Here is a 15,902-nt window from a genome sequence, read left to right as displayed (position 1 = left end):
ACCAGAAGGCATCGCCACAGAGCTACAGCGATGACGGACTGACGGAGCCACATGAGTTAATTGTGTCTTCCAGCTATGGGGTATCCGTTGATCTATCGATTTGAAGATATATATTACCCTGTAATAGCGGCTGTCGCTGTTTTCGGTAATTTGGTTTGTCTCTGATTTTCATGTACGTGTATTAGCTGTGAGACATTCCGTGTACTTCGGCGCTGCCGACGTTAAACAAACATGGTTTCTGTTTCAATAATTCACTTGTTTAATACGGTTAGACATCCATTTTCTTACTGTAACCGCCGCAATGTGTACATCATGCCCGTTGCTTATCCTGGCCTGGATCGCTGTCTGTACTGATTGCGCCGGCCAGAGCCATGACCAGCGAGCAGGTATCAGATAATCACACCCTGATGTGTTGGTCAGGAGCTGAGAGAATGGCAACTTGGGTTCCTTCCGTGGAGAGTCTGAAACGAGTTAGTAAAATTACATGGTACACAATACAGCTGGAGAAACTCAGCGGGTGCAGCAGCAACTATAGGAAATAGGCAACGTTTCGGGCAAAACCCTTCTTCAGACTGATGGGGGGTGGGGGCGGGGAGAAGAAAGGAAAAAGGAGGAGGAGCCAGAAGGCTGGGGGATGGAAGGAAACAGCCGGAGGGCTGAGAAAGGGGGAGAGTCAGCAAGGGCTAACAAAATTGGGAGAATTCAATGTTTATGCCATACGGATGCAGACTTCCCAAGCGGAATATAAGGTGCTGTTCCTCTAATTTCCGGTGTTTCTCGCTCTGGCCATGGAAGAGAGCCGGGCCAGAGGTATCGGATACGGAGTGGGAGGGGGTATTGAAGTGCTGAGCCACCGGGAGGTCAGGTTGGTTATTGCGGACCGAGCGGAGGTGTTCGGCGAAACGATCGCCCAACCTCCGCTTGGTCTCACCGATATAGATCTGCTCACATCTAGAGCAGCGGATGCAATAGATGAGGTTGGAGGAAATGCAGGTAAACCTCTATCGCACCTGGAACGACTGCTTGGGTCCTTGAATGGAGTCGAGGGGGGAGGTAAAGGGACAAGTGTTGCATCTCTTGCGGTTGCAAGGGAAAGTGCCCGGGGAGGGGGTGGAACGGGAGGGAAGGGAAGAATTGACAAGGGAGTTACGGAGGGAGCGGTCTTTGCGGAAGGTAGACATGGGGGGATAGGGAAGACGTGGCGAGTGGTGGGGTCGCGTTGGAGGTGGCGAAACTGACGGAGGATTACTTGTTGTATGTGACGGCGGGTGGGGTGAAAGGTGAGGACTAGCGGGATTCTGCCCTTTTTGCGAGTGGGGCGATGGGGAGAGAGAGCAGTGTTGCGGGGTATGGTAGAGACCCTGGTGCGAGCCTCATCTATGGTGGAGGAGGGGAACCTCCGTTCCCTGAACAATGAGGACATTTCAGATGCCCTGGTGTGGAACGCCTCACCGTAAAATTACATGTGTTCCTAATCGGACAAACCTGCTTAACTGAATATATAATCGATATATTGTCTGCAGTCGTCACTGCGTGAAGCGTAATCCCGATTTAGACCTGTAATGCTACAGCTCATGAGATAAAGAAAATGAATGTCACGAGCTGGGATCTGACTATGGAAGTGTCACGACTTTACTATGATGTAAACTCAGATGTTAATTCAAATGTAAACAGATGCTGTCACGTAATTTTATATCAGTTAATGTTATGTATTTTGATATCGGCTCCTTCGGACGATCTGTAAATTCGAATTGCTATCCGCAGATGTACAGTGTATGTACATGCTCGCCACCGTGCCACAATCAGTACTGCCGACATGGGCGAAAATCCTGGGGGTGGGTGGGCGAGAGGACGTCCCCACAGTGCTTTGAGAGATGGGGGACAATCCCTCCCATGTTTCGTGATCCGGAATTTATCAGACGCTTTCTCAGGGCTGAATTGGACCGTTGGTGGTGCCTATCATCGCCCTTCGCGGCTTAAAATCATCCTGCTGCATCCAGGCGATCGAGGCTCCCGATGACGAAGCCCCCGCCGGCCGATGAAAGGCCCCGAGAACGTGCCGATTCAAGCCCCACCATTCGGGGCGGAAGAAGCTGCTGTTGCTGGAGTTCGTTGTCGGTCACCAACCAGGTCAGCTTGCGATGTTACCGTCCCCTCATTTTTGATAGCGATTTCCGTGCCTGACTGCCGGTGTCACACACTTCCGGAGACGCAGGTTCAATCTCTACCCTCCCGTGCTTTATGAGCAATGTTTCATCGTTGGTCCTCCGACTCCACGCAAATCTTGGCTGTGCTTATGTGTCCTCCGACATGCCATTGACCTGCCCATTAATGGTTTCTGTAACTACTGTGCATGGGTAAGTGTTAATGGGTGCTATAATCTGAGGGAAAGTTGATAAGAATTTGGGGAGAATTAAAAGCTGTGAACGTAATATACATTGGTGTTTGATGAGTTGCGTCGACACCGTGGTCCAAAGACTGTCGTCTCTGAACTCTGTCGGGGCTAAAGGTAATTTGATCAGCGCAGCCAAGTTTGAAAACCTTCCAATCAGACAATGTTACTCAGATACATTTGTGCGGGTCTTTTGTCATTAATATTTCCTCTTTCCTTCACAGTAAACTTGTTGGCGATTGTGATTCTCTATCGAGGTAAATGCGGCCTCTCCAAATGCATCACTCTCTACATGATGGCCATGGCAGCGTCTGATCTCCTGGTCGGCATCACCGATCCGTTTCTGCGTCAGACTATTCAAATTCACTTCCCATATTCGTTGCTGAACATTACCCCCGTGTGCGCCACCACCGAAGTCCTGGTCTTTGCATCCACCGCGGTCTCTGTCTGGCTGACGGTGGCCTTCACCTTCGATCGGTTTGTGGCCATTTGTTGTGAGAAGCTGAAAACAAGATATTGCACTGAGAGAACGGCGGCTGTGATTATCGGGGCAGTGAGTGTGCTGGGCTGTTTGGAGAATGTCCCTCAGTGGTTTAGGTACGAATCAGCGAACGAAATTGATGATCTTCCCTGGGATTGCTCCACCAAACCCATCTACTATACGTCGGCTGCATGGGTCGCATATCGTGTCACACACCGCGTTCTAACCCCTTGTATCCCGTTCTTTCTGATTCTGCTGCTCAATGTGCTGACGGTCAGGCGGATTGTAGCGGCCAGCAGAGTCCGCAGGGGTCTCCGGGGCCGCAGCAACGGAGAGAATGACAAGGATCCGGAGATGGAGAACCGCAGGAAATCCATTGTTTTACTCTTCAGTATCACGGGCACTTTCATATTGCTGTGGGCAACACAGGCCATATTTTACATCTTTACATCTATTGCGAAGGTGCGAGTAGACTACACCCCCACCGGTTATTACTACATCACACGGGTCACGTCGGTGTTCCTGCAGCTGCTCAGTACCTGCACCAACACGTGTGTTTACGTGGTGACCCAGAGTAAATTCAGAGCTGAGCTGATGAACGCGGTTAAATTCCCAGTGAGTGCAATTCGTGCACTTGTACGTCCGTGACCCTCTGACCCACACCGATAGTTCAACATACATTTGCTCCCATCAGTGTTTGTTCTCCCAATATTCACATCCAACTGCTAAGAATTTGCTCTACGCACATATTCACATATTCTATAACAGCTTGCAAAGGTCATTTGAACTACTACTCGTAGAAGTTATAGAATCATACATCACTGAATCTGTCACTTTGGCTCAATTCGTCTCTGCTAACCGAGATGCCTCGTCAACGCGTCCAATTTGCCCGCGATTCCCCGAAACAGGGCCGCGACATGAACGTGATTTCCTTGAGCCCTTGTCTCCGCCACTGTACGAGTAATTCAATAGTTCTCCCGAATTTTCCTCTGATTCGAACTAAGTGAATGTCCGTAGCGGGTCCGTAGGAGGTCGTGGATGTCTCCTAGCGGCTTGTAGGTACTCGGAAAATCCGGTAACCTCGTGACGTTTTTTTCAACATGTTCACGAGTGTTCACGAGTTACCGCGTTTCCGGTGTACCTGCCGTTCGCGTTACGAGCCGCTAAGAGACGTCCCGAGCTCCGACGTACCCGCTACGTACATTCTACGTGCTTACCACGAGTATGATGTTTTAAAATCTCGAGAGAGCTCTTGAATTACCTCGTACAGTGGGACTTCGCACTTATTTCTTTGTTATCAACATTCTACATGTCTGCGTGAGCCAGGCTTGTGTTGGCCACACACGCTACTCACATTTTCTCTCCCGACCGGATACATATTTCCCGTCGCATTTCAACCAATATTTCTCCAGTTATTAACCTTTAAACAGCAGCTCCAAAATATTAAGTTTCAGCGTTCTAATTTTGAAGAAAAAATGCCGACACGATCTTCTCCCTCTCTACCTCTCTCCTTCTCACCCCGTCTCCCTCTCTACCACCTTCACCTCCCTAAGGGAGCGCCGCGGGAGGGAGGGAAGGAGTTGCACGGTAGGCGTCGGAGGGGTGAACGGGATTACAGAGACGGGGGGAGGGTGTGTAGGGCCGTGGATAGGGTGTCTAGGGGCCGGGGAGAGGGGGTGTAGTCCCGGCGTCTGCTCCGCACATGCTGGGTATCAGCGCTCATCGGCCGGAGGGCAGGGGGAAGAAGCCGATTCATATATTGGGCAGAAAATTCCGACACATCACCGCTGACCTTGGCTCGCTGTGGCTCATCGAGATGAACGGGTACATCATTTACTGTCGTTGATGCCCTCCCCCCCCCCCACCCCCCCCCCCCCCCCCCCACTCTCCTTCCGCCCCCCCCCCCCCCCCGGGGAGGGTGCACCCCCTCCCCCTCTCCTCCCCTCGCACAACGAATATCAAATACATTACATTCACATGAGTCGGAAGAAGGGTCTCAACCCGGAACGTCACCCATTCCTTTGCCCCATAGATGCTGCTCCACCCGCTGAGTTTCTCCAGCATTTTTGTCTACCTTCACATTACTTCTTTCTCTTGAAAACTTGTCTTTGAATCTGAGAATGTGCTGGGAGAGAGAGAGACACACAGAGGGAGACACAGAGAGAGAAATAGAGACACAGCGAGAGAGAGAGAGAGACGGAGTGCTGGCTCTGGAGATGGTCCAGAGGAGGTTTATGAGTACGATCCCAGGAATGAGTGGGTTAACATACGATGAGCGTTTGTCAGCACTGGGCCACTACAAGCTGGAGTTTAGAAGAGTGACGGGGGACCTCATTGAAAGTTTACCAAATAGTGAAAGGCCTGGATAGAGAGGATGTGAAGAGGATGTTTCCACTTGTGGGAGAGTCTAGGACCAGAGGTCACAGCCTCAGAATTAAGGGACGTTCGTTTGTGAAGGACAATCGGAGGAATTTATTTAGCCAGGGCGGTGAAACTGTGGGAGTCTTTGGCACAGACGGCTGTGGATATTTTTAAGGCAGTGATAGATATATTGTTGATTAGTGCGGGTGTCGGGGGCTATGGGGAGAAGGCGGGAGAATGAGGTTGGGAGGGAGAGATAGATCGGCCATTATTCAATGGTAGAGTTGACTCGATGGGCTTAATGGCCTAAGTCTGCTCCTACCACTTGTAGCCCTATGACCTCTCCCACTCTACCAGGTGGTAATCCCGGGGGGGGGGGGAGAAGTCGGCGGACGTGTTCCCCCCATGGTTTGATAGTAGGGGGACATCCCCCCCATGTTTTCTTTTATGCAGAAACATAACTTAAGCCTATCCTCCAGTCCCTTCACCACCCTAAGTGCTACCACCCACCACGGAAGGAAGCTAGCGCTACACCCTTCCCAACTAAGTTAGTGCTAACAGTAATTACCATATCATGCGCACTCGCCATGAGAGATCTGCAGATATCTGATCGGCGGAGGCAGAGGTTAGAATGGGTCGGAAGCACGTGGTAACGTGCGATCGTTGATATCCACCCTCTCTGCCTGCTCGTCTCTCTGCCCCCTCTCTCTGCCCTCTTTCTCTCTCTCTGCCTCTCTCTCTGCTAATCTCCCACCCTCTGCCTCTCTCTCTGCCTCTCTCTCTGCCTCTCTTTCTGCCTCGCTCTCTCTGCCTCTATCTTTCTGAATCTCTCACTGCCTCTCTCTCTGCTTGTCTTTCTCTACCCCCATCTCTGCCTCCCCTCTCTTTGATGTCTCTCTCTCTGCCCCCACTCCCTCCTCCTCTATCTCCCTCCCCTTACCCCTACCTCTCTACCCCGCCCCGTCCCTATCTACACCCACTATCTACCGTTTCCACCCCACTCTCCTGTGTGTTTGAGAGAGATGGTGTGTGTGTGTGTGTGATGGAAGGGTTGTGTGAGAGAACAAGGGTGTGTTTGTGTGTGATGGAGGGTGTGTGTGTGAGATGTAGTGCCTGTGTGTGTGTGTGTGTGTGTGTGTGTGTGTGTGTGTGTGTGTGTGTGTGTGTGTGTGTGGTGTGTGGTGTGTGTGTGTGTGTGTGTGTGTGTGTGTGTGTGTGTGTCTGAGTGCGTGTTTTGTGTGTGTCTGAGCATCTGAGTGTGTGGCTCTGTGATTGTGTGTGTGTGTGTCTTTCTCACTTTGTATACGTGCAGTGTGTGAAGTTAACGAATGCGATATTAGACGAGTGTTTGTATTATACAGTGGAGTGTTTTTGCATGATGGTAATAAGTGGTGTAATTTCTTGTCTAAGTACGAATTTTGCTTGTATGTTTTGAGCTAATTTCTCGGTGTTTAGATTAAAGTGTTTACAGTGTGGGATAATTTCTGCTGAAGAGTGTGTTTGATTGTCTGCTAAAGCACCTAAACATTTTGTCGAACAAAGATTGTACTTGAAATTGTTTACATGTTGAAAGTTGCGGGAGTTGTGAATTGTGTGAGACTGTAAAGGAATTTGGGTACCGGCATGAAAGGATTAATTGCATGTTTGTGCTGTGAGAAGTGTGAGACTGCCGACGCGCTGCGGGACGTTTGGCCATTGTTCGTGAGCGAGTTTGATAAATCAAGAGATTACGAGTGAAGCGTGAATTGTTGGAAGATTGTGTGAATTGCTGAGAGTTTGTGTCCATTGTTGGTAAAGATGGGAAATCAGATCGAGGCAGATATGGTAGAGGATCCAGAGAGTCCGCTCCAATTATTATGTCGCGAGTTTCCACAAAAGGCTGAGAGATTAAGGAACATTTTGGGAGCATTGAATAGAAAATGGCGAGATGATTTATGGGCTGAGTGGGTCGTTGGAACATTGAAGGGTGTGAAATATATTGAAAAGATATTTGGCAGTGTAGTAATAGCGATATAGCGAAGGCGTTAATTGGATTATGGAAGAAGTATTATGAAGCGCAGAAAGCAAGTAGAGAAGCTGTGAGAATGGCGAATTGGCAAGAAGCAGCATTAAAGCTGGGAATAGAGCTGAAAGATGATGAAGTAAACCGACCTCCAGGCACCTGGGGAGAGGAGTGTGGATGTATTAGTGAGAGTAAGGAACAATAGACAGATAGATATCCTGAAGGGAAATTGGCACCGGTAAATTTTGAATTTAAGGATCCGATGGTTGGCATTGGATTTGAAGGGGGAGGACTAATATTTGGAAGATTGGGAAAGTGTTCAAATTAGAAGAAGTTCGCAGCCTCCACCATATTCCTCTTGTGTTCCCCTGGCTCCACCCACACATTGTACAGCTTGTGCACACACGCCATTCAGAGCTTGCAGCACCTTTAACACCACCTGCAGATTCCACAATAAAGTCTGCTTTACAAACAGCAGCAACACGAGAACACGATTCTATGACTCCATCCATTCCACTATTGGCAGAGAGTCCAGTAGCTCACCGTACCAGGAGTAAAACAAAGACGATAGCTCCAGTATTTAAGGGGAGAGAGGTTATTAGACACAGTACAACCTCCAGAGTACTTCAGCGAGGCTAAACCTAGACGAATTAGATGAGCAGCGAAAGAACAGAGAGTCTTCTAGAAGGTACCGTGATCCCCTTGGTGAAGAGGAAGACATATCTGAGGATGATGGTAAGTGTGTGTTTGTTGGACGTTATTTGAAGCAGCATTTTGTTTCAGCAACCACAGCCATTACAGCAGGCTTTAAACGTTTGAATCGTTCGTTTTATACACTGTCGGTTTATCATGTCCTGAAGTTACTTGTCATTTTAGTATTGGCTGTGAGTGTGTGTTTCTCTGTGTTTTCTTCAGGAAATGTTTGGTTGTAAAGAGATTGTAAATTTGTTTCTATTGTATTTAAAATAAATGTTTACAGAAAATAAAATGCATTTGTTGTAAAGAGTTTGCAAATTTGTTTCTATTGGGTTTAAAATAAATGTTTACCGAAAAGAAAATGTAGTTGATGTAATGAGTTTGCAAATTTGTTCATATTGGGTTTAAAATGTTTACAGAAAAGAAAATCTATTTGTTCTAAAGAGTTTGCAAATTTGTTTCTCTTGGGTTTTAAAATGGTTGCCACCGTTTTCAGACGGATAAAGCATGAAACAACGTTTTATTAGATCAGACGTGTGTTTAATTTTAAAATTGGCGCTCATTCTGTGAATTTGGCTGGGTTGCAAGATGGCGTCGCTGACGACATTTCCGGTTAGCGGCAAGATGGCGTCCATGACGTCATTTCCGGTCGGTGGCAAGATAGCGCTGACTGCAGAAGACAGAGTTCAGGCGCTGCTGAATAATTCAACAGTGCTGGCTGCTTTGTCTATGGTAAGTGTGTGTTTGTTAGACGTTATTTAAAGCAACATTTTGTTTCAGCAACAGCCTCGACAGCAGGCTTTAAAGATTCGTTTTACACACTGTATATTCAACACGTTCTGAAGTTACTTGGCATTTTAGTAATGGCTGTGTATGTGTTTGTTTGTTAGATGTTATTTAAAAGCAGCATTTTGTTTCAGCAGCAGCAGCGTCTACAGCAGGCTTTACAGATTTATTTTACACACTGTATATTCAACACGTTCTGAAGTTACTTGGTATTTTAGTTGTATGTGTGTGTGTTTGTTAGATGTTATTTAAAAGCAGCATTTTGTTACAGTAGCAGCCGCCAGAGCAGGATGTAAAGATTCGTTTTACACACTGTATATTCAACACGTTCTTGCGACTCTTCCTAACAGACAAAACAGACCAATTCTTAGTGATTTGGTCTCCATTTATTGACTTCTTACAAGCATATGGTGCAACATAACTGTAGAAAATCACAGTTTCAGGATCGGGTGAAGGGTGGTCAAGAATAATAAATAGCTATTTCTCCTTCAGTCCTCTGTTTTCTATCACCTTTTTTCTCTCTCTATTTTCTCACTTTTCTTCTTTCCTTCACCTCACTGATCGATATCACGCACGTCTCTTTTTTTTCTACTATTCTCTTTCTTTTCTTCCATTTACTGCTCAAAAAAATAAGTTGTACATAAAAATATAACGTGTCAATATATATTAGGTATCTACAACATACCACAATATTGTACTTCTAATAAAATAAAAAAATAAAAAATACACGTTCTGAAGTTACTTGGCATTTTAGTATTGTGTGATTGTGTGTGTGTGTGTGTGTGTGTGTGTGTGTGTGTGTGTGTGTGTGTGTGTGTGTGTGTGTGAATATATGTATGTGAATATGTGTATATATGTGTGAATATATGTGTGAATGAGTGTGTGTGTATATGTGTGTGTGAATATGTGTGGATGTGTGTGAATATGTGTGTGAATATATGTGTGTGTGAGTGCGTCTGTGTGTGAATATATGTGTGTGTATGTATATATATATATATGTGTGAATGTATATGTGTGAATGAATGTGTGTGTGAATGAATGTGTGTGTGAATGAATGTGTGTGTGTGTGAATGAATGTGTGTGTGTGAATGAATGTGTGTGTGAATGAATGTGTGTGTGTGTGTGAATATGTGTGTGTGTGTGACTGTGTGAATATGTGTATGTGTGTGAATATGTGCGTGTGTGAATGTGTGTGTGAATGTGTGTGTGAATATGTGTGTGTGAATGAATATGTGTGTGTGTGAATATGTGTGTGTGTGTTTGACCATATGTGTGTGCGAATGTCTGTGTGCATGAGTATGTGTGTGTACGTCTGTGAGAATGTCTGTAAATTAATCTGTGTGTGTGAATGAGACTGTGTGTGTATATGTGTGTGCGAATGACTGTGTGTGTGTATATGTGTGTGTGAATGAGTGTGTGTATGAGTCTGTATGTGTATACGAGTGTGTGTGTATATGCGTCTCTTTGTGTATATGAGTCTGTGTGTGTGTGAATGAGTCTCTGTATGAGTCTGTGTTTGTGTGTGTCTGTGTGAGGTGGAGGGTGTGTGTGATGAATGTGTGTGTGTGAATATGTGTGCATGTGTGTGAATATATATGTGTGTGAGTGTGTCTGTGTGTGTACGTGTGTGTGTATATATGTGTGTGTGTGAATATGTGTTTGTGTGAGTGTGTGTGTGAGTGTGTGTGAATGTGTGTGTGTGTGTGAATGTGTGTGTGTGTGTGTGAATATGTGTGTGTGTGTGTGTGTGTGAATATGTGTGTGTGTGACCATGTGTGTGTGTGAGAATGTGTGTGTGAATGAGTCTGTGTGTGTGAGAATGTGTGTGCGGATGAGTCTGTGTATGTCTGTGTGAATGAGTGTGTGTGAATGAGTGTGTGTGTGTATGAATGAGTCTGTGTGTGTGTGTGTGTGTGTGTGTGTGTGTAAATGAGTGTGTGTATGTATGGATGAATCTGTGTGAGAGTGTGAATGCGTCTGTGTATGAATGTGAATGAGTCTGTGTGTATGTGTGTGAATGTGTGTGTATGTGGATATGTGTGTGCGAATGAGTGTGTGAATGAGTCTGTGTGTGTGTGACAATGTGTGTGCGAATGAGTATGTTTATGTGTGAATGAGTCTGTGTGTGTGTATATGTGTGTGTGAATGAGTCTGTGTGTGTGTGTATAGATGAGTGTGTGTGTATATGAGTGTGTGTGTTGATGAGTCTGTGTGTGTGTGAACGAGTTTGTGTGTGTATATGAGTATGTGTGTGTGAGTCTGTGTTCGTGTGTGTGTGTGTGAGCCTGAGTAAGGTGGAGGGTGTGTGTGATGAACAAATAGTACAAATAATAGTATTTCGTCGTTCAGAACTTATTTGTTGTGTTTAATAGCCTGATGGCTGTCAGGAAGAAGTTGTTCCTCAATGTAGATGTTATAGTTTTCAATTTACAAAAGTCGGACGTGACTCCAGAAGTCGGGCATCAGTCAGTCCACAAGCCGCGAGAATCAGTCAGTCAGTCAGTCAGTCCAAAGGCCATGAGTTAATCCCAAGTCAGTGAGTGAGTCTAGAGGTCATCAGTAAGTCACTCACCACCCCACCCCCGCTCCACCGACATCCCCCACCTCAAGACGCTGCCCACCGCCTGGCTATAGGATGCAACCCCACCTGAAGCCGCCCACATCCCCTGTATGAGGACACCCTTCGTTCTCATCAGCTCACGAGAAACCCCGCCTGGAGCTGTGCCCCTCCCTTGGCTGCACGACGTTTCCCACCCAGAGGGCAGCGTCTTGAGGTAGGGGATGAGTCTGTGTGAATGTGTGAATGTGTGAATGTGTGTGTGTGTGTGTGTGTGTGTGTGTGTGTGTGTGTGTGTGTGTGTGTGTGTGTGTGTGTGTGTGTGTGTGTGTGTGTGTGAATTAGTCTGTGTGTGTGTGTGAATTAGTCTGTGTGTGTGCGTGTGAATGAGTGTGTGTGTGTGCGTGTGTGTGTGTGAATGAGTCTGTGAGTGTGTCTGTGTGAATGAATCTGTGTGTGTGTGTGTGTGTGAATGAGTATCTGTGTGTATGTGTGTGTGTGAATGAGTCTGTGTGTGTATGTGTGTGAATTAGTCTTTGTGTGTGTGAATGGGTGTGTGAATGAGTCTGTGTGTGTGTGTGTGAATGTGTGTGTGAATGAGTCTGTGTGTGTGTGAATGAGTCTGTGTGTGTGAATGTGTGTGTGTGTGAATGAGTCTGTGTGTGTGAATGAGTGTGTGTGTGTGTGAATGAGTCTGTGTGCATGTGTGCATGATAATGTGTGTGTATGACTGTGTGTGTGAATGTGGCTGTGTGTGTGAGTGTGTGAGGTGGAGGGTGTGTGTGATCAACAAACAGTACAAATAATATAGTCTTTCGTAGTTTAGAGCGTATTTGTTATGTTTATTAACGCGGTGGTTGTCAGGAAGAAGCTGTTCCTCAATGTAGATGTTACAGTTTTCAGTTTACAAATGTCGGACATGACTCCAGATGTCGGGCATCAGTCAGTCCACAAGCCGTGAGAGTCAGTCAGTCCAAACGCCATGAGTTAATCCTAAGGCAGTGAGTGAGTCCACAGGTCATGGGTAAATCGGTCACTGCCCCCTCCCACCCCCTCCTCCACCTCAAGATGCTGCCCTCCGCCTGGCTATAGGATGCACCCCATTCTGAAGCCGCCCACACTACCTGCATGAGGCCACCCCCCCCCCTTCTCATCAGCTCACCAAATAGCCTCCCTAGACGAGCGCTCTAATCTATCCTACCAAAGCACTGCTGTAATATCTTCCCCTCGAAGCAATGCAACACCTCCACGTCTTGCCCCTCCAATTCTATCACACCTGAAGCAACGAAATCCTGGAATATTTAGTTTCCAATCACAGCCCTCCTGCAACCATGTTTCAGTAATCGCCAGAACATCATACTTCCAGGTGTCAATCCAGGCTCTAAGGTCACCCACCTTTCTTACAATGCTCTTAGCATTAAAATATACACATTTAAGAAACCCACCGCCTCTTATTCTCTGGTTATTATCTTTTTATTCTTTCTCCCCTACATGTTGGGTCTGAGTGCTTCCCTTGTCTGCCTCCTCTCACACACTGTCTGCTAGCTTTCGCTATTTGAGTCCCTCCCCCCAACCGTTCTAGTTTAAAGTCTGCCTTTGCAAATCTCCCCGCCAGGATATTAGTCCCCCTCGGGTTCAAGTGCAACCCGTCCTTTCTGTACAGGTCACACCTTCCCCAAACGAGGTCCCAATGACCCAGAAACTTTAATCCCTGCCCACTGCACCAGTCCCTCAGCCACGCATTTATCCTCCACCTCGTTCCATTCCTGCTCTCATTGGCGCGTGGCACAGGCAGTAATCCTGATATTTCTTTTTTCGTCCTTCTCCTTAACTGTCCTCCCAACTACCTAAATTCCCCTTTCAGGACCTCTCCTCTTTTTCCACCTATGTCATTGGTACCTATATGTACCACGACCTCAGGCTCCTCTCCCTCCGATTGAAAGGAAATCTTGGACACGTTCAGACACATCCCAGACCCTGGCACCAGGGAGGCAAACTATCATCCGGGTCTCCCGACTGTGTCCACAGAATCGCCTATCCGACCCCAAGCTATAGAGTCCCCTATAACACTTGCCCTCGTCTTCAGCATAGTGCTGAGTGCGGCCACAGACCGGCTGCACTGTGACCCGCATGTGCATCAAAAAGGCCCTGCGACGAATTGAAGCCTTTGCCGCAGTCGGAGCAGGTAAAGGACCGCTCACTACTGCGCACCCTCTGGTGCAGCTACAGCCCCGACAACCGCGCAAAGCTATTGCCGCATGTGGAGCAGCCATAGGGCTTCTCGCTCGTGTGCACTCGCCGCTGCATATTCAGCTCATGCGAGGCGCGAAGCTCTTGCCACAGTCGGCGCAGACAAAGAGCCTCTCGCCGGAGAGCTCGCAGTTGTGCCGCAGCAGTCTGTCGTAGCGGGTGGAGCTCTTGTAGCACCCCGTGCATTCGAAATAAAGACGTTTTACTTCCTGCGGCAGCTGAGGAAACACAACCTGCCTCAGGCAATGATGGTCCAGTTTAATACTGCCGTCGTAGAATATGTCCTCACCTTCTCCATCATGGTCGGTGTATCCGCTGGTGCTCCCGCAGCCCCCATGCTCTCTTGTCACAGTGGGAGCAGCTGCTCGCCGGCGTGGGCCCGCCGGTGCTGCCGCATCCACCGCGAGCTGTGAAACGCCTCACCACTGTACGGGCAGTCGTAGGCTGGCCATTGGTGTGCACGTGCTGGTGAGACATGGCATGGGAGGCCATGGCAAAATGCTCTCCACACACTAGGCTGGGGACGGGATGGTCACAGGCGTGCACCCGCTGGTGGGACAGCAGGGTGAAGGACTGGGTGAAGCACTTGGCGCACTGAGCACAGGTGTAGGGGCGCTCGCCGGCGTGGTGGCGCTGGTACACCAGCAGGCTGCTGGAGCGGGTGCAGCCCTTGCCCCAGTCGCTGCAGGTGTAGGGACGGTTCCCGGACGGAACCTTCTGGTTCGTGGATGACGAAGCATTTGCCGCAATCGGAGCAGGTGAAGGGCTGCTCACTGTGTCAAGCACCCGCGAAGCCGTCTAGCCGCCCGCACCACCGCCGCCCAGATACCTCCACCGCCAATCCGCGGGGGACCTCTGACCCCGCCCCCTGCCGTTGCGCGGGGGGGGGGGGGGGGGGGGGGGGGAGGGCAGCATAATCACGGTAAGATGGTCACACAGTGCTGGAGTCACTCCGCGGGTCGGGCAGCGGATATGGAAATAAATATATGACGTTTCGGGCCGAGATCCTTCTTCAATCCAATGTGGTGTTCAGAGATAAGGAAGCATAAAGAGTGAAAACAGGAAAATAGGAATGGGGTTCAAAGAAAATGTTAAATAGATCATTGTTGGATAGATCAATGGGAGGCCGAGCGACGCGACGCGAGCAGATGGCTGCTAAATTTCGAGCTCCCGATAGCAAATTTAAAACTAGCCTCCCTTAATTCACTAAGTGCCACATAATTCACAGTTTTCTGTATTGGAATGAGTGGTGGAGCGACAACTAGAAGTCAAAAGAAACGTGACGGACGAGAAAGAAAGAATTCACCGGAGATGGACAAAGCTCAAAGCTCAAAAGACGATTCTGCAGAAACCGTGCACTCAATGCTCCACAGTATCAGTAAGCAAATACGTGACTTCAGGGCTGAATTTAAAGTGGACTTACATAATTTTAAAGTAGAAATGAAAGGACATGAAACCCGAACTCAGAGTTCTGAAGCAAGAAATTTATCATAAACGTTCTGCAAACTCCAAACAAATCCACGCCCATGAAATTAGACTAAACAAAGCTGAAGCGAATCGAAGAAGCTGAGACAATAGATGGCTATGAAAAATGAGCTGTTTAAATCTATGAAAAAACAGAAAGTAATGCAAGCAAAACCGACTGCAGTGCATATTAAGAACATAATGTACTGGCTGGAAAGTTCCACTCAGCAGTTGGAGTGGATAAGAATGGAGAAAGAGGAGTGCTATCCGCACGATATAGGAACGATCCTGCTCTCACCGATAAAATTGAATAGTATAATATATAATATAGCATTATATATATTCGCAATATAATAAGAATTTGGAAACAAATAAAAGTATCCTTGAAATTATATAATTTATCAGTACTAACCCCACTATTGAACAACCCCGCATTCAAACCGTCTCTCATCGACAACACATATCAACAATGGGATAGACTGGGGATTAGGAAAGTAGGGGATATGTATGAATTGGGCAAATTGTTATCATTTCAACAATTAAAATTAAAATTTAAATTGAAGGATAATCAATATTTTAAATATATACAGGTATGTGACTTTATGAAGAAATATACACATAGATTTCAAACTATATTTTTGGACCCTTTAGAAGAAGCTATGAATATTAAGGCTGATTCACAAAAATTAATATCATACTTTTATAATAATATATTAAATAGAGAATCACCTTCAACAGAAGCACTAAGGGAAGAGTGGGTACATGAGCTAATGATAAAGATCTCGAAGGATAGATGGGAAAACTATTTGATGAATACACATAACTGTTCTATTAATGCAAGACAAAATGTAATTCAATTCAAATTATTACATAGACTATATTATTCAAAAACGAGGTTGAATACATTTTATCC

The 15,902-nt window shown here is 47.0% G+C and overlaps 1 protein-coding gene across 1 annotated transcript; it reads left to right on the top strand.

The window, feature by feature from the left end:
* The first annotated feature begins 788 nt into the window (after window positions 1-788).
* Window positions 789-6,971, top strand: LOC116970166 (probable G-protein coupled receptor 139). The gene is made up of 3 exons (XM_033016870.1): window positions 789-810; window positions 2,617-3,488; window positions 6,894-6,971. The coding sequence occupies exons 1-3, from the start codon at window positions 789-791 to the stop codon at window positions 6,969-6,971; spliced, it is 972 nt and encodes a 323-aa protein (XP_032872761.1).
* Window positions 6,972-15,902: the final 8,931 nt, after the last annotated feature.

This window comes from Amblyraja radiata, unplaced genomic scaffold (genome assembly GCF_010909765.2).
Source record: "Amblyraja radiata isolate CabotCenter1 unplaced genomic scaffold, sAmbRad1.1.pri scaffold_596_ctg1, whole genome shotgun sequence".
In the NCBI taxonomy this organism is placed as follows: Eukaryota; Metazoa; Chordata; class Chondrichthyes; order Rajiformes; family Rajidae; genus Amblyraja; species Amblyraja radiata.
Note: the sequence above shows the minus strand (reverse complement) of the source record. Positions and strands in the feature narration are given on the sequence as shown.